Here is a 26,614-nt window from a genome sequence, read left to right as displayed (position 1 = left end):
AACTTTACTGTCTGCTACTGTACTGATTATTGACTTGATTTCGTTCTAGGCTCATGCACTGGTAACCGCAAACATGATTTCGTTATTGACTCCTGCTTTACTAACTGCGGTTTTTATTTCACTAATGATTGCTCTGTTACTAATTACTAACGTGATTCCGTTATTAACTGTTGATTGTATTATGATACTGTTGACTGTATAATGACTTTGTTTCCGGTGATAATGATAACACTAGTGTCGTAAGCACAGTGTGTGTCTGTGTGTATTCTTAAGTGCCTCCCAGATACAATAAAACCCTGTAAGCTGTCTAAGATTGTGATAAGAGATAACGTATCGCTTACCAGTGACTGGTTACAACTCTTTTGTGCCTTCATTCATCTGTTGGTTGTGTGTGAAGTAAGAAGCGTGAAGCAGTGAGGAAGTTGACTGAAGACTAACAAGACAGTTGTCCTGCTCATTACAGGTCAGAAATTTTCTGCTATACTTGTTGCTTAGGAATAATTTATTGTGCAAAGCATTTAGGTGTTACACTATCGGTTTTTAATATTTTTAAACGTGAAAGTAAACTATGTATTTCTGTCGTTTAGCGATCCGAGAAAGTTTGCATTACCCCAGGTCAGTGTACTTCAATGTACGGATAAAAGATTAGTGCAGAGTGTAGCATTGATTTATAATTAATTCAAGTATCAGATTTAGTATTCACAGATTTGCACATATAAAGAGAAAATTAAGACAAGCAGCTCTAAACTAATTCAAACCTTCCATTAAGAATCACCAGCACTGTAGTTAACCTAGAGAAGAATTCTCTTTTTATCTCATAGGGAGCATTATCTTAAAATATACCAGTGCAATAAGATTGAACGCAGTTAGAATTTGAATTACCGGGTTATCAATGTTGAAAGGAGATGGCAATTAGAAGAGGCAATCGGAAATTATCACATGAAATTAGAATTTATATTTTTCCAGTTTCTTCTATAAAGAAAAGAAAACTTGGGACCAACATGTCCTAATATATATCCAAACATAAGTTTTAAGTATGTAAGTAATTGAGAAAATTGATTTAATGATAATTAAACAGACCTATTTACCTAATAAAGTTAAACATTATTATTTATTTCTGACTAGAAATAAATAAAACTGGCATATTAAAGGGAATAATTACACAACCTAAAATTAACGGAAAACTTCAATTGAGGAAAACACAAAAGCATTAAATGTTTAAGGTGACCCATAAGAGAAGTTCTCTGGTTATGGCTCAAAATACAACAAAATGACCAACTGTACAACCAAGAAATTTGTTAACCATTACATAAGATGAAGTAGCCATTAAAGACTGACGATGCTCACATATGTTTTAATCAGGTTAAAGAGCTAAACCATTATAAAACATAAAACACCTGTAAAATGTGATGAATCAGCTTCGATTAAAGCCAATTCCTTGGACCACAAGCCCCCCCCCCTCGCTACTAACAAGGCACAATACTGCGGAAAAGTAAAATTTTAAAGCAGGTCATAGGAGATCGTCTCCACTTATCACTTATCCATACATGCATACGTATGTATGTATGTATGTATGTATGTATGTATGTATGTATGTATGTATGTATGGAATAAATCACAAAACGCGTGATTTAAAATATGAAAATTCCAGTGAAAATATGAAATATAACCTTACCGTTTTCATTTGCTTACTGTGAAGACTTACTCAGCCCTGTAATAACTTCAGACAGTATTACTCAGGCTGGCTCCTCCTCAGGAAAATTAATGAATAGAAAAAGAAATAATAACAGACAAACATAAACACTTTATTATATAGAAAATATAAAATATAAAACACTTAAATATGAAGTATTAATCCTACATTAAAGAAAAAGAAAAATGAAAGATATAAATGATAACTGAATTCAATGCTAATATAAAACTTGGGTGTCTGGTGTTGGTGACACTGCTTGTTGTTGAAATCGTAGCCGTTGCCGATGATGGGGGGGGGGGTCGCAGGTGTTGATGACAACCCACCGGCTCGTTCTTCACAGAGTCTATCCATGAATACTCAGTCTAGATGATAGGAAAACAGGTTTTTTTCCAATGCAATGATGAGGCGATACATCCTGCTACTTCATACAGGTGCACAGGTAATTAAATCCAAAAAGGGGAAGTCTCAGGACGTCAGTCCATCTCCATCAGTTCTGCTCGTTGATTGGCAGGTGACCCTCTCTGTCATCCAAGAGTAGTGCTGGGAGCTGTGAGTCTAGTGATTACTGTTTGGACTGGAGCCCCACACGTCACCTTTCGGGGGGGGGGAAGAAGGAGGGGAAGAGCTAGCGGGAGCTAGACTGACCCTACCTTAACAAGCAGCCGGTAGTCAAACTATCACTTTCGGGGTAGGGGAAAAAAGGCGGGAATAGCGGGAGCTTGACTTACCCTACCTTAACAAGTAGCCGGCAATGAAACTATCACTTTCGGGGAGGGGGAAAAAAGGCGGGAAGACCGGGAGCTTGACTTACCCTACCTTAACAAGTAGCCGGCAATGAAACTATTGTTACTATATATTCCCTCGCTACTCCTATCTATTGAACTTTTCCCTCACACTTCCCCATACCAAGACTTATAGTCAAGGAGTATAAGAAGAATAGGCGAGGAAAAAGTTCTAACATATGGAAGTCGCGTAAGGCAAGAAATCTTCTACTGACTGTCACGACTTAACCAGTCAGAGAAATAATTGGATGAACCATTGATATACACAATATGGAACTTAAAAGCCTGGAGTGCCAATGTCCACCTCAAGAGGCGACTGTTGGTTCCCTTAAAAGTTTCTAGGTATATCAAAGGTTTGTGGTCCATTTCTAAAATGAATTCTTTTCCCAGCAAATAAAATTTAAGTTTTGGAGATACCCCACACAAGGGCCAAACATTCCTTTTCTATGGTGGAGTATCTCGTTTCTGCGGGAAGGAGTTTCCGGCTTAGGAAGCATACAGGGAAGGGAGTACCATCATGGTATTGTAGTAACACCGCACCTAAGCCAGTATTGGAGGCATCAGTTCTTAAACAAAATGTTTTATTAATATCTGGAATATTAAGTATAGGGTCTTTCGAAAAGATACTTTTAATCTCATTAAACTTTCCCAGAGCTACGTCGGAAAGTTCAAGAGGTTCCTTCACAGACTTTTTAAGGAAGTCGGATAAGATGCCTGTAAGATCAGTAAGGTTCGGGATAAACCATGCATAAAAATTTACAGAACCAAGAAAGCTATGCATGAGCTTCTTGGTTTTGGGGAATTTAAATTCTAATAAAGCTTTGATCTTACTGGGGAGAGGCTGCAGAGAGTTATTAGAAAGTATCAGTCCAAGATTTCTAATCTTGTTATACCCAAGGAAGCATTTCTTCGGCTTGGCAGTGAGGCCATGTGAGCGTAACCTACGCAAAACTGATGTTAATGTTTGGATATGTTCACCCCACATGGATGTTATTACATAAATGTTATCAAAATAAACTGAAACATATGGCATATTACCCAAGACCTTTCTCATCAGTCTCACGTAGGTAGCACAGGCAGTTACCAAACCGAAGGGCATAGTTCTATATTGCATCAGTCCTTGGTGTGTAGGAAAAGCGGTGTACTGCTTAGAAGAAGGATCTGACATTACTTGATGATATGCCTGCGCAATATCAATCTCTGAAAAGAAGGAAGCGTCATAAAATTTGTGTAGATCGCTATCTATTAAGGGCATAGGCTCAGCATCCCACCGAGTTATAGCATTAAGGCCTCTGAAGTCAATAGCAAGTCTATATGAATTATCCTCCTTCTTAACCATGACTACTGGTGAACAATATGAAGATACTGAAGGTTCAATGATCTTTAGTTTTAATAATTTGTCTACCTCTCGGTCAAATGCATCTCTAAGGTGAACTGGAACTGGGTATAATTTTCGTTTGATAGGATTGTCCGTCACTAAGTCAATCTTATGGACTACCGTGAAGGTAACACCTGGAATATCAGTAAAGACGTCTGAAAAGTTACTCACACATTGAAGTAGTTCATGTCTCTTATGGTCATTCAAAGATTCATTAATATTAATGTTGGTAGCATCCGAGTGGTCAAGAATCTCCAAGTCATGTAGTTTCTTCATCATAGTCTAAGTTAGAGGTGTCAATTACGCACACCTTACATTCTTCAGTCGTCTTATCAAGTTCGTGTGGAAAAACTAAGTCTAAGTTATTAAGGCAATTAACCGAATTTCTTCGGTAATATTTTTTAAGGATGTTGATATGATAAAGCTTAGGTTTCCCCTTGACTTCTATGAGGTAGTCAGCTTTCCCACAAATTTTTAATACTTTATATGGACCTTTCCATGCTACTAATAATTTATTTGACTTGATAGGCAAAAGTACTAGAACTTCATCCCTTACTTTAAAACTTCTCCTCTGACTTTTGGAATCAAAATAGGTTTTGTACTAGTCCATTGACAAGCTTAGGTTTTTCGAAACTTTGTCAGAGGTCTTCTCAAGTTTGGATCTAAGGTCAAGGAGAAACTGGTAAGAAAACTGAACCTCAGCACTCACCTCCTCATTAGTCCATAAGTCATGAAGTATGGACAATGGGCCTCTGGCCTGTCTACCATAGAGAAGTTCAAAAGGTGAAAACCCCAAAGAGTCACTGGGAACTTCCCTCATGGCAAACAAAGCACAGGGTAGGTAACGATGCCACTCCTTAGGTTTAAGGGGCAAAGTTTCCTTAAAATAGACTTGAGAATCGAATGCTGGCGCTCAATCCTCCCATTACAGCTGGGATGATAGGGTGTGGTGAAGAGAGGCTTCACTCCCAGAAGTTGGTATAGATGTTGCATTAAGTCAGATGTGAATTGTGTCTCATGGTCAGACAAAATTTCTCTAGGGATGCCCACTCTGGAGAAGATGGACAAAAGGGCTTCAGCCACCTCTGTAGTAGTTATGGTTTTTTAAGGGAACGGCTTCAGGGAAGCTCGAAACATAACGAATGTTAATATGTATCTGTGTCCCCCAGATGAAAGTGGTGATAAAGGACCAACGATGACAATAGCTACTCTTTCAAAGGGTACAGTGAAGACTGGCATTTTGACCATAGGTACTCGCCTGGTACCTCGGGAGGATAACAGTTGGCAAACTTTACACGATCTACAATAGGTAGTGACATCTGAGGACATTTTTGGCCAAAAATAGGTTTCCCTAATTTTATTTAAGGTTTTACAATGCGAGAAATGTCCGGCCACTGGCAGGTCAAGAGCCATTTCAAGAACAGTCTCTCTGCATTGACTTAGACTATTCCATCTTAGTTGTTCCATCTCATCTGAATTTAATTTGAATACTGACTTGTACAAGATACCTTTTATATATTCAAATTTATATGAAAAGTTTTTCCTTTTGATAACTTGATTTTGTTTAGCGGCATTATGGCAATTCTGAAGAGACGTTGGAAATTGACAAAGGAGTCCTTCGATATATCTAAAGGCTTAAAGTCAGGGAAAATCAAAGGATGAACAGTAGGAGAAACCTGGGCTTTGGTCTGAGCCCTAGTCAAGACATTTATGGTATCGGGGGTGATATCTTCACTTTCATCTACCAAGTGAACCGGTGATCCTACTACCTCGCTTTCGAGAGGAGCATCACTGGTTTTTAATCCCACATGAATCTCACGAGACATTGTCTCATCTGAACTTTCGAGGGGCTTCTCTGACTCTACAGGAAGAGGATCTGAAAAGCTTATGTCCACCTTTGGTGATGAAAGGTCAACCTCAGAAGGAAGAATGGCACCTTTTACATTACCTATTAGTACGGAGCAAGAAGTGATGGGAGCTAGTACGGCTTCAGACCAACCTGTGAACCATTTAGACCTAATGTAACAACGGATGGTAGGAAAAGTGTCCGTATGGCCCAAGTAGTCTGAAAGTATAGCAGAGGAATGAGTTTCTTTAAGGTTAGGGAACAGCTTATCAGAAATGAATATACATGTGCATCCAGTGTCTCGTAAAATGGTAGATACATTAAGTCCATTAACTGTTACTGAACAGAAGGGTGCTTGGTCATTACAGTCTTTAAAACATCTTCCAACTTTTTGGACCTTCTTAGAAGGACAATCTGGACGTTTATGTCCCTTAACACCACACAAATGACAAACAGGAATAAAAGAAGTCATTTTACTTTCCACTAGAGGCTTTGATTTCTTAAGGTCTGATGAACCCTTGCCCTTAGGGTTCGATCCCTTTAGGTCTATATAGGAATTGTGAGCCTCAGCATACAGGTCAGCAGCCTCAGCAACTTCCTCAGCTTTAATCAGGTTACGTTCTCTAATGAATGTTCGTATCTGGTGAGGAAGAGCTGTCAGGAACTGGTCAACAACCATGAAGTCTCTAAGAGATTCATAACTGTGATCAATTCCTGAACTCTCTATCCAAAAGTCGAACAAACGAAAGAGTGTTACCTGTAACTGCTGAAAGTTCTGGCCAGGCTGTAAGGTGGCATACCTGAAATCTTTCCTGTAAGAATTAGTGGTTTTTTGGTATGCTTTAAGGATTGCCTTCTTCAGTAGGTTATAATTACATATAATATCCTGCGACAAAGTTGCATAGATATTCAAAGCAGTACCAGAAAATAACATTCCTAACCTGGTAGCCCAGGTGTCAGCAGGCCATTCACAGAGGGTAGCGGTATTTTCAAACCTGATAATGTATGAAGTTATGTCTTCCCCCTCTGTGAAGGGAGGTAAATTAGGTGTTGGAATATGTGCACTAGCTGCATGATGTTCAATTACTCCTTCCTCTAATTGTTGTTGTGTAAGAGTTAACTTTTTATTCTCTAATTCAAGGCGAGATTTTTCGAGCTCGCGATCCTTTTCTCTCTCTATTAACTCAAGTTCTCTAGCTTTTCCTCAACTTCTCTATCCTTTGCTCTTTCCTCAAGTTCTCTTAATTTAGCCTGTTCCTCACGTATTTTAGCCTGTTCCTCACGTTCTCTATCCTATGCTCTTTCCTCAAGTTCTCTTAATTTAACTTGTTCTTCATGTACTCTAGCTCTCTCCTCACGATCAAGTCTATCACGCTCCTTTTTGCCTTCTCTCCCTCTTTCTGTCTTTCTTGGATTTCTCTCTCAATTCTCTCTCTCTCCTTTTTCTCTTCTCTTTCCCTTTCTGTCTTTCTTCGACTTCTCTCTCAATTCTCTCTCCTTTTTCTCTTCTCTTTCCCTTTCTAACTGTCTTTCTTCTCTGTCAATTCTCTCTCTTTCAAGTCTTTCCTGGATCTTAGCACTAATGAAAGATTCTAAATTTTTCCCTGTTATTCCTAACTTACTTCCAGCGTTCATCCAAAACTGGTATTCCTCCATACTTGCAAGAATAACTCAAACTATCAGGGGAAATGAAACGGGTATTAAAAAAAACGGAGGGTTCAATTCCTGCTCCGCTCAAACTGTAAATAAACCAGAGGGCTCGATCCCTGCTTCAATTAAACAATATGTATTAATTAAAACGAAGGGTTCTATGCCGGCACCGAGCAAACAGTAAGTAGAATGGGGTCACTTGACCATCCAATCTTCTCACCAACAAATCAAGAGTGTCCTATAACAGTTCCCTTGATATAATAAAGAGCTCAATGAAACAAATTGTCACTGGAAAATCTCGGGTCCCTAGAGTCTAATCCTCCAAAGTGTTTCAAGCTCACACAAAAATAGATGGCAGAATTAACTAGTATTCCTGCCTTGACTTGACTTACAATAAATTGAGACCATAACAATCACCAAATCTTTTAAATACCTGTACTGTAATCCTACCATAGAGAATGATTACTCATGGCTGGTGGTAACCGTCTTCTGGTATGTGGCGTTGAAGTTCCAATGGTAGATTCGAGATGGAGTTGAATCTTGATTCAGTAGAGCTGATCCTGGCAAGGTCGCCACTTGTGAAGGCTTACTCAGCCCTGTAATAACTTCAGACAGTATTACCAAGGCTGACTCCTCCTCAGGAAAATTAATGAATAGAAAAAGAAATAATAACAGAAAAACATAAACACTTTATCACATAGAAAATATAAAATATAAAACACTTAAATATGAAGTATTAATCCTACATTAAAGAAAATGAAAAATGAAAAATATAAATAACTGAATTCAATGCTAATATAAAACTTGGGTGTCTGGTGTTGGTGACACTGCTTATTGTTGAAATCGTAGCCGTTGCCGATGATGGGGGGGGGGTCGCAGGTGTTGATGACAACCCACCGGCTCGTTCTTCACAGAGTCTATCCGTGAATACTCAGTCTAGATGATAGGAAAGCAGGTTTTTTCCAATGCAATGATAAGGGGTTATATCCTGCTACTACAGGTGCACAGGTAATTAAATCCAAAAAGGGGAAGTCTCAGGACGTTAGTCCATCTCCATCAGTTCTGCTCGTTGATTGGCAGGTGACCCTCTCTGTCATCCAAGAGTAGTGCTGGGAGCTGTGAGTCTAGTGATTACTGTTTGGACCGGAGCCCCACACGTCACCTTTCGGGGGGGGGAGGGAAGAAGGAGGGGAAGGGATAGCGGGAGCTAGACTGACCCTACCTTAACAAGCAGCCGGCAGTCAAACTATCACTTTCGGGGTGGGGGAAAAAAGGCGGGAATAGCGGGAGCTTGACTTACCCTACCTTAACAAGTAGCCGGCAATGAAACTATTGTTGCTATATACTCCCTCGCTACTCCTATCTATTGAACTTTTCCCTCACACTTACACACCTAAAGACAGATAGGAAGATGAGGCAAGAGAAGCACATTTTGTGTGTTAAACAATGAGTTAGCATCTCGCTCAGAACAGGTGACAATACCTCACGATAACATTTCCTGCACAAATTTAACCCAAGTATACATTTGTCCAACATCAAGTTAATATTTGTGAAAAATATTTTTTACTTTAAGATTATGGGCAATATTCTGAACTATAAAACTATCAAGTTAATACATTCCATAAATTTGAATACATAAAATAAATTTGAATATATTGTGCTTATGCTTGATAAGAGATGATTTTACAATATTTCGTTGAACTGTAGAATTACACCAATGTAATTCTTTGGTATCAGTCCAGTCTGCACAATGACCTGTATCTTTTACATGTATGAACTCGTTTCTTGTCCACTGTACATTGTATATTTATGTTACTTAATTCTGATTTAAAGAGATTTGCCAGTTTATCCTATATATGAGTCATCACAACTTTTACATGGGATGCAATATATACAAACTACCGATTTCTTGGGAAATCTTTTAATTAATTTTTGTTTTACGGTATTGTCATATTTAAAGACAACTGACAAAGTATTTAAGAGCTTGTGTGAGGTGAGAGATTTTTATTATATGGTAAAATCCAACAAATTCTCAGGCTTATACTCGATATTAGGTTCTAGCTTGTAGAATGTTTTCTTAGCTTTATGTAAAGCTTTATTGATAAATATTCATGGATATTTCAAATTAGAAGGAATTTAAAAGATTTTTTCTAATTTCGTCATAATAGAATTCAGGGCTATAAATCCTAAGGGATCTTAAAAACATCAAAGCAAATGCACTCTGTTTAATGTTTTTTGGGGAATTCGAATAGTAATGTATGTATAAACATCTGTTGGTAGGCTCATGACAGACACTGAACTTAAATGTTCTACCAAATCTATGAATATGTATATCCAGAAGTTATTCCATTTATTTCACTTTCCATAGCGAAGTTTAATCTAGTGAGTTTAATCTAGGTATAAAGTCATCAGGACTCATTATCAGGCCACAGAATTCATCATCCACATACCTCAACCATTTGGTATTTGAAGTAAGGATATTTCTAAGTATTTTGGTGTCAAAATACTCCATGTTAAAATTATTCAGCACATGGGGCAAAGGATTACCCATGAACAAGCCAAATTTCTGTATGTAGAATCTGTCATTAAGCACAAAATTATAATCCAAAATGCACAATTTAATCAAATCGACTGAAGAAGTCTTACTGTGTAAGCGACACTTTTTGGAATAAGAGAACTAACTGTTGCACATGTCTTACCAACCTGTCAGTCTTGTATACCATTTTAATATTTAGTCTGATTAGTGTTTAAGAGAAAATCATAATTCGGAAGGTCTTCTGCAAGGTAATCTAACAGTTTATCTACTGGTACTTAATTAAGTAAACAACAAAGTAACATCAAAACTAATGAGTTTGAATTCATTACACATAGTATTGTTATTATTACTATTAATAGTATTACTATTATAATTATTACTATTGATTTTATTATTGTTATTTTAACAATTATGAAACAAAAAATTTTTTTTTTTCTCTCTCTCTCTCTCTCTCTCTCTCTCTCTCTCTCTCTCTCAAGTTCGGTCTCTCAAGGAAGTAAGCAGTGGTTCATGCAACAAGGGCATATATCAACAACCTGCCTGTGGACAAGGCAGTGGTAAAATTAGACTTCAAGAATGCAGTGATTCTCCTGAAAAGTGACGTGGTATTAGAAGCGGTGCATGAGCATTTCCCTGGTCTCTTCCCTTTTGTTTCAGCTGGATATAGCAAGGAATCATTGCTCCTGCTGGAGAGCATGAAATCACATTATCAGAGTGTGTCCAGCAAGGGGATCGATCCTCTTGCACCATTATATGTATAGCGGTTGGGGAAATCAGTCAGACTGACCAATGAGCTAAACATCTGGTTCCTGGATGATGGCACACTAGCAGGTACAAAGGAGTCCCTCCTAGATGATCTTACGCAGGTCATGACACGGGGACAGGAAATGGGTCTCATCCTGAATCCATCCAAATGTGAAATCATCTCAGTCAGTCAACAAGTGATAAATGCAGTGAGATCAAAACTACCAGGAGCATCAGTCATTGCCCCCACAAATAGTGTCTTGCTTGGAGCACCTCTGAGAAGCGATGCCATTGACATAATTCTCAGGAAGACAGAAGAGTTGAGTAGAATGGAACAACGAATAGGCAGTCTTGACAAACACGATGCCTTGTACCTTCTCACAAAGTGCTCGAGTCTGCCCAGGTTGACATATTTCCTAAGATGTGCACTTTCGTATAGCCCTATACTGCACAAATATGACAGTATCCTGAGGCAGATTTTTACGGAAGTACTTAACCTTACTCTAAAAGACGGGCAGTGGAACCAAGCTACACTTCCAGTCAGACTAGGAGGCAATGGTGTCCACAAGTCATCGCAGATTGCGGTACCTGCTTTTATGTCCTCATTTGTTGCATAAAAAGGGCTTGTAGCAGCGGTTCTCCCTGAACATCTTAGGGGCAAGATTGGAGTCCAGGACCAAAAGCTCATTGACGGAGCCATGATCTGGGATAATCTAACAGGCTCTGAAACCTGACCTGCTCCCCCACAACTACAAACAGTCGCACTGGGATGGCCCAGTGGTTTAGAATATAGCCTCAACAATGCTTCAGAGTGTGTCAGAGAAGGATAGAGCCCGCCTCCTGGCAGTGAAATCTCATGCAGGGGACTTTCTCTTGGCTGTTCCCTACTCCAGCTTTGGCACACGCCTCGACCCACAGATCATCCTCATTGGTGTTGCCCTTCGACTTTCCGCCCCTATTCTCGCCGAACACAGGTATATTTGTGGCAGTGAAGCAGCAGACCGATTCGGGTACCATGGTCTTGTGTGCCGTAAATCCGAGGGAAAGATTGCAAGACATGAGGAGGTTAAAATCATTATCATGAGGAGCCTCACAACAGCCAGATGTCCAGCAGTAAGGGAGCCACCCCAACTATGCAGATCTGATGGCAGCCAGAAGCGTCTAGATGGTATCACCCTTCAAGCCTGGGCAGACGGTAAGCAGGTGGTGTGGGATTACACATGTGCATCTAGCCAGCTTCAGGGAATCCCAAAAGTCTAGAAAATATAGAGAACTTGCCCATAATTATATGTTTGTTACCATAGGCTCAGAGACCCTTGGCTCATGGGAAAAGCGTGCTTCTAAGCTCCTTAAGGAGCTAGGCAAAAGACTAATCAGGGTAACTAGGAATCCCAGGGCAGCTACTTTTCTGCTCCAACGACTCAGTGCGGCTGTTCAGAGTGGTAATGCCTGCTGTATTTTGGGCACACGCCCCAGGTCTGAAGAGCTAGATGAGATTTTCGCATTATCAGTGACAAATACGTAACAACATGTACTAGACATGAATCTCTCACACCTCATGTACTGTATATGCCATCTTTATATCAACAATGTATCTCTTAAACCTTCTGTACCATATTATGGCACACGCCTCGACCTACAAATCATCCGCATCGGTGTTGCCCTTCGACTTTCCGCCCCTATTCTCGCCGAACACAGGTATATTTGTGGCAGTGAAGCAGCAGACCGATTCGGGTACCATGGTCTTGTGTGCCGTAAATCCGAGGGAAAGACTGCAAGACATGAGGTTAATAACATTATCAAGAGGAGCCTCACAACAGCCAGATGCCCAGCGACTCAGTGCGGCTGTTCAGAGTGGTAATGCCTGCTGTATTTCGGGCACACGCCCCAGGTCTGAGGAGCTGGATGAGATTTTCGCATTATCAGTGACAAACACGTAATAATATGTACTAGACATGAATCTCTCGCACCTCATGTACTGTATATGCCATCTTTATATCAACAATGTATCTCCTGTACCATAGTCTGTACCATATTATGTAATAAAATATACCTATTGGTAAAAAAGAATAATAAGATGGGGTGGTAGGGGAAGTGGAATATTCAAACGGCTTCAGGAAGACATCCAAATATTCTTCCTTGAAGCCTTTTATCCACTTCTCCGAGGCTATGGGTCCCACAATTTACACCAGAGGTGGACCCCCTATATATATATATATATATATATATATATATATATATATATATATATATATATATATATATATATATATATATATAATGTAGGATGGGGTCCACCTCTGGTGTAAAGTGTGGGATCCATAGCCTCGGAGAAGTGGATAAAAGGCTTCAAGGAAGAATATTTGGATGTCTTCTTGAAGCCGTTTGAATATTCCGCTTCCCCTACAACCTCATCTTTTCGTTTTTTTTTTTTACCAATAGGAATATTTTATTACATAATATGGTACAAAAGATTTAAGAGATACATTGTTGATATAAAGGTGGCATATACGGTACATGTTGTTACGTGTGTATCACCGATTATAAGGCAAAATCTCATCCAGCTCCTCAGAGCTGGGGCGTGTGCCCAAAATACAGCAGGCATTACCCCTTTGAACAGCCGCACTGAGCCGCTGGAACAGAAAACTAGCTGCCCTGGGATCCCTAGTTACCCTGATGAGTTTTTTCCCAGCTCCTTAAGGGATTTAGATACATTCTTTCCCCATGAGCCAACGGTCTCTGAGCCTATGGGAACAAACATATAATGATGGGCAAGTTTTCCATATTTTCTAGACGTTTGGAACTCCCTGAAGATGGCGGCTGCCCCTCCTTCCTCCCTGGTGTATTGCAGATAGGTATCAGCCAAGGTAGATGCACATGTATAGTCCCACACCACCTGCTTCCCAACTGTCCATGCTTGAAGGGTGATACCATCTGGGCGCTTCTGGCTGCCGTCAGATCTGCATAGCTGGGGTGGCTCCCTTACTGCTGGGCATCCGGCTGTTGTGAGGCTCCTCTTGATACTGTTATTAACCTCATGTCTTGCAATCTTTTCCTCGGATTTACGGCACACAAGACCGTGGTACCCGAATCGGTCTGCTGCTTCACTGCCACAAATACACCTGTGTTCGGCGAGAATAGGGGCGGCAAATCGAAGGGCAACACCGATGCGGATGGTCTGTGGGTCGAGGCGTGTGCCAAGGCTGGAGTTGGGAACAGCCAACAGAAAATCCCCTGCATGAGGGGCTCTCACTGCCAGGAGGCGGGCTCTATCCTTCCCTGACACACTCTGAAGCATTGTTGAGGCTATATTTTCCACTATTGGACCATCCCAGTGCGATTGTTTGTAGTTGTTGGGGGTAGCAGGTCAAGTTTCAGAGCCCGTTAGATTATCCAAGATCATGGCTCCGTCAGTTAACTTTTGGTCCTGGACTCCAATCTTGTCCCTAAGATGTTCAGGGAGAATCGCTGCTACAAGCTCTCTGGATGCAATACATGAGGACAGAAAAGCAGGTAGCGCAATCTATGATGACTTGCGGACACCAATGCCTCCTAGTCTGACTGGAAGTGTAGCTTGGTTCCACTGCCCGTCTTTTAGAGTAAGATTAAGTACTTTCGTAAAAATCTGCCTCAGAATACTGTCATATTCGTGCAGTATAGGGTTATCATATGAAGGTGCACATCTTAGGAAATATGTCAACCTGGGCAGACTCAAGCACTTTGTGAGAAGGTACAAGGCATCGTGGGTGTCCAGATTGCCTATTCGTTTTTCCATTCTCCTTAACTCTTCCAATTTCTTCCTGAGAATTGTGTCAATGGCATTACTTCCCAGAGGTGCTCCTAGCATAATTTATGCATAATTTATGAATAAATTTGTCACAAGGTCTAGTAATGATATAAAATTACATTTTCTTCTTCAGAATACGGAAGAAGTTGATCAATATTTTTGTGGGATGAGTGTGAGAAGAGTGGTGGAGGTTGTGGGCGTTGTGTGGGCACTGACTGTGCTACTTGGGTATGAAGTTACCCCCACATGGTCCTTCAACCTGGACACTAAAGCCAGTTACGTCATGTGGGAACCAGCTTCCAGGAGTCAGAACAGGCACTCATATTTTGGGTATTCCATCGCCCTCTATGCTTCACGGGGCACTGCATGGTTGGTATCTTTAATTTGTTTTTCATGTTTTTTGTCTTTGTTTCTCTCTAGTTTACCATGTTTCTGTCCTGGTCTTGTTTTTATATGTATTATATATATATACACAAGGACAATGAATTCAAGTAATAAACATCCGTAAATGATATTCTTCTAATTTATACAATATTTTATAATATTGAAGTGGATTTACTAGGTGATACAGCTTTATATTCATTTAATATTACATATATAAGTGATCAATAGCAGATGACGAGCCGAGAATCTTAAGCCAATCAGATCTGCCACTGTCTTAAAATATTTATTTCGTATATCAAGTAGCGTGTGCGCGTGTGTGCGCGCGCGTCTGCGTGTGTGCACGTGCGTGTGTGAGAGAGTGTGTACTCACCTAGTTGTACTCACCTAGTTGAGGTTGCAGGGGTCGAGTCCAAGCTCCTGGCCCCGCCTCTTCACTGGTCGCTACTAGGTCACATTCCCTGAACCGTGAGCTTTATCATACCTCTGCTTAAAGCTATGTATGGATCCTGCCTCCACTACATCGCTTCCCAAACTATTCCACTTCCTGATTACTCTGTGGCTGAAGAAATACTTCCTAACATCCCTGTGATTCATCTGTGTCTTCAACTTCCAACTGTGTCCCCTTGTTGCTGTGTCCCATCTCTGGAACAACCTGTCTTTGTCCACCTTATCAATTCCTCTCAGTATTTTGTATGTCGTTATCATGTCCCCTCTCTCTCTCCTGTCCTCCAGTGTCGTCAGGTTGATTTCCCTTAACCTCTCCTCGTAGGACATACCACTTAGCTCTGGGACTAGTCTTGTTGCAAACCTTTGCACTTTCTCTAGTTTCTTTACGAGCTTGGCTAGGTGTGGGTTCCAAACTGGTGACGCATACTCCAATATGGGCCTAAAGTACACGGTGTACAGTGTCCTGAACGATTCCTTATTAAGATGTCGGAATGCTGTTCTGAGGTTTGCCAGGCGCCCATATGCTGCAGCAGTTATTTGGTTGATGTGGTCTTCAGGAGATGTGCCTGGTGTTATACTCACCCCAAGATCTTTTTCCTTGAGTGTGGTTTGTAGTCTCTGGCCCCCTAGACTGTATTCCGTCTGCGGTCTTCTTTGCTCTTCCCCAATCTTCATGACTTTGCACTTGGTGTGTGTGTGTGCGTGTGTGTGTGTGTGTGTGTGTGTGTGTGTGTGTGTGTGTGTGTGTGTGTGTGTGTGTGTGTGTGTGTACTCAATTGTGGTTGCATGGTTCGAGTTATAACTCCTGGCCGCACCTATTCACTAGTCACTACTAGATCCACTCTCCCTACTCCATAAGCATTTATCATACCTCTTCTTAAAGCTATGTATGGATCCTACCTCCAGTGCATCACTTTCCAGACTGTTCCACTTCCTGACAACTATGACTGATGAAGTACCTCCTAACCTCCCAGTGACTCATCTGTTTCCTCAACTTCTAGCTGTGACCCCCCTTGTTTCTGTGCCACATCTCTGAGACATATTGTCCGTATCCATCTTGTCAATTTCTCTCAGTATTTTATATGTCGTTATTATGTCTCCTTTATCCCTCCTGTTCTCCAGTGTCGTCCGGTCAATTTTCCTTAACCTCTTTTTGTAGGACATACCCCTTAGCTCCGGGACTAGTCTTGCTGCAAACCTACGAACTTTCTCTAATTTCTTAACATCCTTGACCAGGTATGGGTTACATACTGGTGCTGCATACTCCAATATGGGCTTGACTTACCAGTTGTACAGAGGCTTAAACGTTTCCTTACTGCAGCATATGGCCAGGCGCCCAAATGCTGCAGCAGTTATCTGGTTGATATGTGCCTTAGGAGATGTGCTCAGTATTATACTCACCCCGGGATCATTTTCCTTGATCGAGGTTTAAAGTCTTTGGCGCCCTAGACTGTACTCTGTCTGCAGTCTTCTTTGACCTTCCCCAGCCTTTATTACTTTGTACTTGGTGGTTTTAGACTCCAGAAGCCAGTTGCTAGACCAGGCTTTCCAGATCCCTTTGCAGTCCTGCCTGATCCTCATCTGATTAAATTCTTCACATTAACTTCACATCGTCTGCAAAAAGGGACACTTCTAAATCTATGCCTTCCGTCATGTCATTCACATATACCAGGAACTGCACCATCCCTAGTACTGACCCCTGTGGAAATCCGCTTGTCACAGGAACCCACTCTGTCACCTCGTCATTCGCCATCACGTGTTTCCTTCCTGTCAGGTATTCAGTTCCACTGCAATTCCTTTCCTGTTATACATGCCTTCTCCAGTTTTTGCACTAATCTCTCTTGTGTGGAACCGTGTCGAAAGCCTTCTTACAGTCCAAGAAAATGTAATGTACCGTCCCCGTCTCTTGTCTTACTTTTGTCACCTTATCATAAAACTATTAGGTTTGTGACACAGGATTTCCCTTCCCTGAAACATGCTGGTTGTCGTGTATAAGCTCATTTCTCTATTGGTGTTCCACCACTCTTCTCCTGATGATCATTTCCATGACTATGAATATTGTATACGTCAGCGACACTAGTCTGTAGTTTAATGCTGTCTGTCAGTCTCTTTTCTTAAAAACTGGAACTGTATTTTCTGTCTTCCACGCCTCAGGTAGTCGCCGTGTTTCGACAGATGTATTGGAGATTGTTGTTAATGGTACACACAGCGCCTCTCCTGCCTCTCTGAAAACCCACCGCTTTGATGTATCTAGTTCATTTAGAAGCCTCTTCAATTCTTCTTAAGATTTTTTTTTTTTTTTGTGTCCAGCACTCATTCGTGTTTCCCACCATTTCGACTTTCTGAAGTCCTTTCTGTTTCCACTGAAAATACTTCCTTAAATCTCATGTTGAGCTCTTCACTACATCTCTGTCGTTTCTTGTGATCTCCCCTCCTTCCTTCCTCAGCCTGACTGCCTGGTTCTTGACTGTTGTTTTCCTCCTAATGTGGCTGTGAAACATCTTCAGATCAGACTTGGCTGTCGATGCTATGCCAGTTTCGTATTGCCGCTTGGCCTCCTCCCTGATCTCTTCATATCTATTTCTGTCTCTGACTTATTTTCGTTGGTCCTTCGTCTTCTATATACATTTTCCATTCTCTAGCGCACTTAGTTTTAGCTTCTCTACACCTTTTGAGTGAACCATGAGCTGGTTCTGGTCTTTACTTTGTTTCTGTTGCCTTTGGGTACGAACCTCTCCTCTGCCTCCTTGCATTTTGTTGTCATTTATTCCATCATTTCATTTATTGATTTTTCCTCCAGTTCTCTTTACCAGTGAACCTCGTGCTGGAAATTTCTCATACCTGTATAATCCGCTCTTTTGTAGTTTAGCTTGTCCAGTCCTACTCGTCCTGCTTCCTTCTCCACTTGTAACTCTGCCATGTATTCGAAGCTCAGGACCACGTCATCACTAGCTCCAAAAGGCCTTTCTTGTGTGATGTCCTCATTCTCCGAACTACTCATGGTTAACATGAGGTTCAGTATTGCTTGTTTATCCTCTCCTCTCCCCCCCCCCTCTCTCTCTTTCTGTCTTTGGTAGTGTCCCTAATATATTGATGCATTAGGGTTTATCAGTACCACCTCCATCATCTTAGTTCTCCACGTTTCTGGGTCTCCATTTGTGTGTGTGTGTGTGTGTTAGTAAAAGTCTCTTAATTGTCCGCTATACATATTAATCTCCTTCCTATTCTGAAAACTATTATATGGTAACTACAAAGCTTTTCTTCCTGAATTTCTTCATAAATGGTGCTTGTCTCCATTCACTTCGATCAAGGACATTCTCTGAAGGCTGATGGGTGTTCAAGTCCCTTATACTCAAAATCCCTTTACCCTTCATTCTAACCCTTCTTGTTACGACCGCTTTCTCTCCTTTCTTCCACATCAAAGTTATTCACATTTTTTGAACATTCTTTGATGCTCCACTTTCTTAAACTCCCAGCATCTCAATAAACCCTCTTTAACCCTATTTATTAAACCCTTGGAAACCCACATCCTCTGATTTCTATGCTTTGAATTATCTGTACAATTTTCACCACAGATATTTATCTCAAACATGTGACGAATGGTTTTGAAAACCGACAAGTTGAGGAATTGAGACACTTATGCAACACATGGGAATCTTTATTGAAGAAACGTTTCGCCACACAGTGGCTTCATCAGTGTGGCGAAACGTTTCTTCAATAAAGATTCCCATGTGTTGCATAAGTGTCTCAATTCTTCATCTCAAACATGACATTTCCACTGCCTCCAAAGACCATCCCTCACACATGCTCTGCTACATTCTTCTTTTTTACCTTCATACTGCAGATATTTTTTTTTATTCCATGTTCTCTTTTCTCGGCGCTTCTGTGGTTCACTTCTTTCACAAACCCATCTACAATATCTACTCACAAATATCTGAAAACATTCATTTCCTCACCTTCCTTCCAATCTCTTATTCGATTTTACATTACTTTTACCTGTCCATCTATCACCCTGCTATTTTTCTTCACTTTTGTTTTTTCTTTTACATACATAAAGAATTCCATCACCACCATTAGCATCTTATCAGAATCTCCCAAGTGAACTGTATTATCCATACATTTTCAATAGCACTTTGTTTTAGACTCTTCCAATCCTGCTCTTCTTCCTAACAACATAAGTAGCATTCACTTTCATTGCAATTCATTATATATATTAACCAGTCATGTTGACATCATGCAGCCTTGTTACGCACCGTTTATATATGCTGTGTATATATCCTGGGAGTTTAATTTAATTCATATTTTTAGGATTAAAATTTCTTGACCGGTGGTGAACAAGATATTTGCAGCTTAATGATCTTTGTGTGATCGACAGGCTTTAAACGCAATTAACTAACCGTCAACCACTATTATCGTCTTGTAATTATAAGATTTTGACGACCATGAAGTCTCCAGGTTGTATTTGTCTGAGTCGTTTATTAGCTCATAATTCACCTTTTAAAGCATTATTATAATTTCCTCTTATTATCCGTTATTTTTTCTCCCATTGCTCTAGGGCATTGGTTGGGGCACCTAGGGCTAATAATACCCAGTGGTCATTCAGCTCCAGTGAGATACCTGAGCCTGGAGCTTTATATGCCTGCTCTCTCAGTGATTCAGAGGCTCTGAAATGTAACCAGATTCTCGTGGATCCCACAGGTAATCTTCCTTAATAATATTAAGAAGACTTTCTTGGTAATTAAGTGTACATAAACAATAAGTTTTACGTTGTTTCTTGTTTACACATCGGCTGTGTTCTGTCAATTCAAGGTAACCCAAAGAAAAATAAAAAAATTAATGACTCTTTCCAAGACTGTATTTCCAGAAGTGAATGGACTCACGATCCAAACGATCCATTAAACCACCAAACATATAACTGATCAATCTTTTGCTTGAAATTATTTTTTTTTAATGATCTGTGACCTTCCTAGTAAAAAGACTCGTACTTTTCTTGAAAACCAGTCTCAAGAATTGAATAAAAATCTAATGTTTAATTATTCTTGGAAGGTTCATGCAGTTATTTTCTGTTGCTTTTAACGGATCATTACGTGAATTATGTATTGATTCCCATGTTTATTTCTAATATAAATTTTAGCAATATTGGGAAAATGTGTGCTTTTTTAAAGCGAACAGTATGTTATCCCGGAAATAACATACAAATTGTATACTACGGTGGATACTGATAGGAACATATACATGGAATGGTGTATGTCTCTCAGTGACTATACACCGAGCATTGACATTAATCTTTGTTTTAGGAGTCAAAGAATTCTTGACTGGTGGTGAACAGGTGACATGCGGCCTTAACGGCCTTCGTGTACTTGATATGGAGAGTGCCCATGCATTCTGCCCCAGGCCCGGACTTGTGGAACTCCGTGTTCATCAGGAACTGCAAGAAGCCCCTGTCACGTGCCTTTAGCATTCTATGGAGAAGGAACATGGACACAGGGGTCAACCCACAGTTATACTAAAAACAACAGACATAGCCCCACTCTACAAAGGCGGCAGTAAAGCAATTGCAAAGACTTACAGACCAATAGCACTAACGTTCTTTAAAAATCTTTGATAGGGTTCTAAGAAGCAAGATCACCACCCATCTAGACACCCATCAGTTACACAACCGAGGGCAACATTGGTTTAGAGCAGGTCGCTCCTGCCTATCTCAACTACTGGATCACTATGACATGGTCCTGGATGAGCTAGAGGATAAACAAAATGCAGATGAAGTATACAAAGACTTTGCTAAAGTCTTCACGAAATTCGGTGGAATTTCGGGCCACACGCTTCCACCATTTGTTGGAGGGATCTTCAAATGAAAAGTTAGGGAGCAATAGTTATGTTGGTGGGTAAGACTGTACGTCTGCCGTGTATGCCTGCCTGATCAAGACTGACTCAGCCTATGGCCAGCCGGGCTGTGTTCAAATGGAAGTCACTTGACACTAGCGTGATGAACAAGGGGTGATACATATAAGATACTGACACACACATATACTACAAAAGTATTGTACGACTGACATTCTGTTATGTGATAATTCCGGATGACTACTGTAATTATTGCTCTTCCTTCCCTTCTCTGATACAGGCAACGATAACACAAATGTGCCGTTAAGTTACAAAGATATGAAGAACTATGGCTGGCTGGGAGGCTCTCTTGACTTACTTCAACAGGATGTTACTGAACCAATAGTCGTGGTGAGAACTAATGTTAATCTCTTTCTCTCTCTCGCTCGCTCTCTCTTTCATACCCTCTCTTTGTTTCTTTCTTTTCAAGTTTATTCTAAAAGAATAGCATATGAATCGATCACAATTTGATTGGATCACCAGATGCTTCAAATGTGTTCCAAATAGTTAAGGTCTGTTAGACAGACACTGTATAATTCCTATACTATAATATACTTTAATCCTACTTTGCATTTACAACAGACTTCTATTATATTGAGTTCAGACCTAAAAGATATATGTATTTTTTTTATATCCATGGTAAGACTACATATGGGGCTGTAGTATAAAAATCCTTAATAGACATTGAAATCTTATTAATACTGATTTTTTCCTCAATAAACTTCTACATACATAACAAAATCGTGTGCTCCAGAACTGATTAAAACGTATAATTACATTTTTGCGTTTTTCGTAAAGGAAAGCATAATCAGCACTAGGTAACGATATAAATTAACCTAAGTAATGACAGTAAAACTGAAGATGAATTGTGTACAGGTTTTTCATTGATACTGAGCTGTATGAAAAGGACCTCACTGCAAGGCTGAAATATACATATCTCCTCCTATCTAATGTTGCGTTGTTTACATGTTGGTTCGTGGCGTTGTTTGCTAGGAATATTTGGCACCAGTACTATTATCAATTGTATTATCAGATAACCGCCTAAAGCTCCAATCTGACTAAGTGCCTCCGTGTTATAATCTTCTCTTTTCTTCAAAACAGACTTGTAGTCCACGATGGAAGAACCAGATCATAAATCAAGACTACTACATGAACGGTGCTTGTTACTGGGCATCCGTCACACAGCTGTTGGATTCTAGTTTCTCCTCTGATTCCTGGAACAAGGTTATTCCTCTCGTCGACATCAGTGAGTGACCTTAAACATTTTGTGGGGTAAACTGATCTATAAGGGGGAGGGGCTAGAAGTTAGCACCTGAACTTCTTTATTTTTCGTTCGATTTCTTTAATTTTTTTTGTACGTAAAGAAGCCCCTTTCCATGTTAATGTGACCAAGTTTCAATAAGATAGCTCAAAAAATAACTGAGAAAAAAAATTTACTAATACAGTGGACCCCTGGTTAACGATATTTTTTCACTCCATAAGTATGTTCAGGTGCCAGTACTGACCGAATTTATTCCCATAAGGAATATTGTGAAGTAGATTAGTCCATTTCAGACCCCCAAACATACACGTACAAACGCACTTACATAAATACACTAACATAATTGGTCGCATTCGGAGGTAATCGTTATGCGGGGGTCCACTGTAATCATACATATTGCAAGTTACTGTCAAAGTGGGACTTGGAGAAGCTGTTTTGGCATTATCTACGCATAAAACAATGCTAAACTGTACATATTTATCATGGTGAACTTTGCTGTAATTTATCCTATCTTCATTCGTAAAAAAATAAAGTTTGTATGGTTTTGACATTCAGCCAAATATCTGACTTTTACCCTCACAAAAATAAAAAACAAATTATATCTCAAAATGATAATCACCAGTTTGTAAAACAATCTTCCCTTTATGTTGTTTGTGAATTTCATTCCATTCGATCGACACCATGCCTAACCCTTCTAGGGTAGGGTAGGTGCCTGAGCCCGAGCCTTTAGCTCATAAGACTGTCATTCCCATTAGCCCCCTTGTGGCGGGGATGGCAGACCAGAGAGGCCTAGCTTGTGGCTAGGCCTGGGGACAGTTGGTCCCAAAGATGAGGAGGTACTTGTGCCTCCTCCCATGGGAGACTTAGGTCTCAGACACTCCCTAAAGAGGGAGCCAAGGCCGGGCCACCACTTGGACAAGGCCCGGGCCGGGAGAATACCGGCTAACCTAACTAACTCATTGCATTCCTATCATTATTAATGACAGAAAATCAATATATATGTGAACAACTTACTTCCGAGATAATCCGCTTGACAGCCGGACCATCGATTTTTTTTTTTTTTTACGAGAAAATAGCATTTTTCGCAGTTTTATACTGCATTACGAGTGTACATCATAGTTACCACTCTCCGTTTTCTTTAATATAAGGACCCTGGAGGTGATAGGAAGAGAATGGAAGCCATCACTAGCTAAAGGAATATTATATTCCAGAGGGAGCGCTCTAAGAATATGCCATATACTATTCATTCTGGAGTATTTACCATATTTCTTTGTTATTTATATTGTTTATTATGTCATATTAGATCAATTGTGATAGATAAATAAGCCGTAGAAGCGATAATAGCGTTATATTGAAGCATATTTCACGGCTATCCCGAGACTGAAATTTCTGCTGACGTCATCAAGATGTTCCCAGGAGGTTCCTGATTGGCTGTGAGTCTACAAATAAGTCCCACCCACTTTCTTATGATGCCAAATTGTCAATTATTATATTCAATTCAAATTCAAAGTTTATTCTCTATAAAGATTACAATGTTGAATTTACAGAATTTGGTTGTTGTGTGGTTTACATGTAGTTAAATAATGATTACAGAGTGTACCACTAGAACGCCTAGCATGGCTAAGCATTTCGGGCAGACTTAGTTTAATTCTTTATTTTAAAATATTACAAATTATGAGGTAAGTTGGTATTATGGCTAAGTGACTAAATACTAGTATGTGAGTTTAGCAATGTGAATGCTTTTGTTTTGGCACAGTACATACATACACGAAAAAAAAATCGGAAAAAAAAACATGGCCCGGTGGTCTGGTGGCTAAAACTCCCGCTTCACACACGGAGGGCCCGGGTTCGATTCCCGGCGGGTGGAAATTCCGACACGTTTCCTTACACCTATTGTCCTGTTCACCTAGCAGCAAATAGGTACCTGGGTGTTAGTCGACTGGTGTGGGTCGCATCCTGGGGGACAAGATTAAGGACCCCAATGGAAATAAGTTAGACAGTCCTCGATGACGCACTGACTTTCTTGGGTTATCCTGGGTGGCTAACCCTCCGGGGTTAAAAATCCGAACGAAATCTTATCTTATCTTATCTTATGAAAATTGACAACAGGTGAGCAGACCTGTCGCGAGTGGTGACGTCACCCTAGGTGTTATAAATGACCATAATTCCTTGTAGGAATGTCGTAGAACAATGATTCTGGTACCAGTGTGTTGCCAGAGAGTTAACCTATTTTTCTATATGATTAACTCAATTTGTGAATTTTTTCGAATATTTTTTTTCGTTCGCGCTGGGCAAGCTCCTTTAAACCTTTGATCTCTGGAAGACCAGGTAAGTAAGTTTATTCAGGTATACACAAATACAGTTACATAGAATTATCATACATAGCAGCATATGTGTAGAGAACCTGGGATAACCCAAAAAAGTCAGACAGAGTGACTTATTTCCATTGGGGTCTTCTTACCTTATTATTGTAAAGTAAAAGGACACAAGTGCAACTAATGTGACATTTATTGTGGCAACGTTTCGCTCTCCAGGAGCTTTATCAAGCCATTACAAACAATACATGGACACGGAGGGTATATAAAGGCTCAGAGTGAGGTGAATACTAGTGAGGTACCATTTCGATGTTCACTAGTGGTAGTAGTAGTAGTAGTAGTAGTGGTAGTGACAAAAGTAATACAATATGGTAAAGCAATTAATTCGTACATGAGTAAAAGGATATAAAAACTATTACTTGGGTAACATAAAAATAGGCGTCTCTGAATTTCATAAGATGATTGGTGGAATTTCGGTGTTGTACACCGAAATGGTGTAGTGAACATCGAAATGGTACCTCACTAGTATTCACCTCACTCTGAGCCTTTATATACCCTCTGTGTCCATGTATTGTTTGTAATGGCTTGATAAAGCTCCTGGAGAGCGAAACGTTGCCACAATAAATGTCACATTAGTTGCACTTGTGTCCTTTTACTTTACATATTGTCGGTAATTCTACCAACTTTATTACTACCTTATTATTATAAAGGTTATAATGTTTTCTTATTATTCTATAATGAAGATAACATCTTATTATCATACTAAAAAGACTACCTACTACACGAGGGTCATTACTAGGAATAAGGTAAAATTTACACGTATGTTACCTAAAAAATAGAAAATCATTCCCCTCCCTTTCTGTAGCTACTTTCATCAGACACCTTCTGGCACTCTTCTTGAACTGGTTCATGCTATGACTGGCTTTGACATGTGCGGATAGTCTGTTCCATTCCCTTATTGCTGTACAATAAAAGGTGTTTGAAGCCTTGTAATTAGAAATTTCTTTTAATTTAGGCACGTGGAAGAGGATGTTAGTTTTAGTGTCTTGGAAGATTCTTTGAACATGCAATTCTATAGATAAGACATTATTTCGTTCGGATTTTTAACCCCGGAGAGTTAGCCACCCAGTATAACCCAAGAAAGTCAGTGCATCATCGAGGACTGTCTAACTTATTTCCATTGTCGTCCTTAATCTTGTCCCCCAGGATGCCACCCACACCAGTCGACTAACACCCAGGTACCTATTTGCTGCTAGGTGAACAGGACAACAGGTGTAAGGAAGCGAGAGCTTCAACCACCAGGCCACCCGGCCTCAGTATTTCGACCAATCCAGTGGACCGTAAAGCTGCAAATTTAATTTCCACTGACGCTCTTAAAATGACATGTAAATAAAATATAGTTTTTATTAATTCTTTTCTAATGAGATGTGACTTTTAAGAAACCTTGAATGCAATATAACAGTTAAACTTGTGTATGTTATTCATATTGTCTGACATGTCACACAAACTTAGCAATATTATCTGCCCCATTGTTTCCAGTGAAACAGATAGAAATTCGTTTTAGCAATATTATCATATCAAACTTGTGGAATAAAAAGAAAACAGGTTCCTACAAGGAAAAATGGGAGTTAAAATTCCTTGGATCATATAATAGCATCAAGGCACCGCCTTGAATGGTTGCAATATTAGAGTGAATATTTTCATTTAATTTGATCTTGTTCAGGAATCTAGCAGCAAAGTGTTGCTCATAATGAAAAGCAATTACAGATATATACATTCCGTCTCCATATAGTAATATTAAGCAATAATAATACGCTATTAATGCATCCATGATACCGAGTGGTAGGTAAGATCAAAGGAAGACAACTGGGAAAAAGCTATCTTTCTCAGCTAGCAAAGTAAAAACGAGCA

The 26,614-nt window shown here is 39.9% G+C and overlaps 1 protein-coding gene across 1 annotated transcript in view; it reads left to right on the top strand.

Moving 5' to 3' along the window:
• The first annotated feature begins 323 nt into the window (after positions 1 to 323).
• Positions 324 to 26,614, top strand: part of LOC128690166 (integrin alpha-4-like) — a 141,948-nt gene continuing 115,657 nt past the window's right edge. The window contains exons 1-5 of the mRNA XM_070090420.1: positions 324 to 463; positions 14,550 to 14,785; positions 19,803 to 19,945; positions 21,369 to 21,478; positions 22,229 to 22,373. Of these exons, the coding sequence (XP_069946521.1) occupies positions 14,583 to 14,785; positions 19,803 to 19,945; positions 21,369 to 21,478; positions 22,229 to 22,373 (601 nt within the window). The 5' untranslated portion in view covers positions 324 to 463; positions 14,550 to 14,582. The remainder of the gene's footprint in view (positions 464 to 14,549; positions 14,786 to 19,802; positions 19,946 to 21,368; positions 21,479 to 22,228; positions 22,374 to 26,614) is intronic.

This window comes from Cherax quadricarinatus, chromosome 32 (genome assembly GCF_038502225.1).
Source record: "Cherax quadricarinatus isolate ZL_2023a chromosome 32, ASM3850222v1, whole genome shotgun sequence".
In the NCBI taxonomy this organism is placed as follows: domain Eukaryota; kingdom Metazoa; phylum Arthropoda; class Malacostraca; order Decapoda; family Parastacidae; genus Cherax; species Cherax quadricarinatus.
Note: the sequence above shows the minus strand (reverse complement) of the source record. Positions and strands in the feature narration are given on the sequence as shown.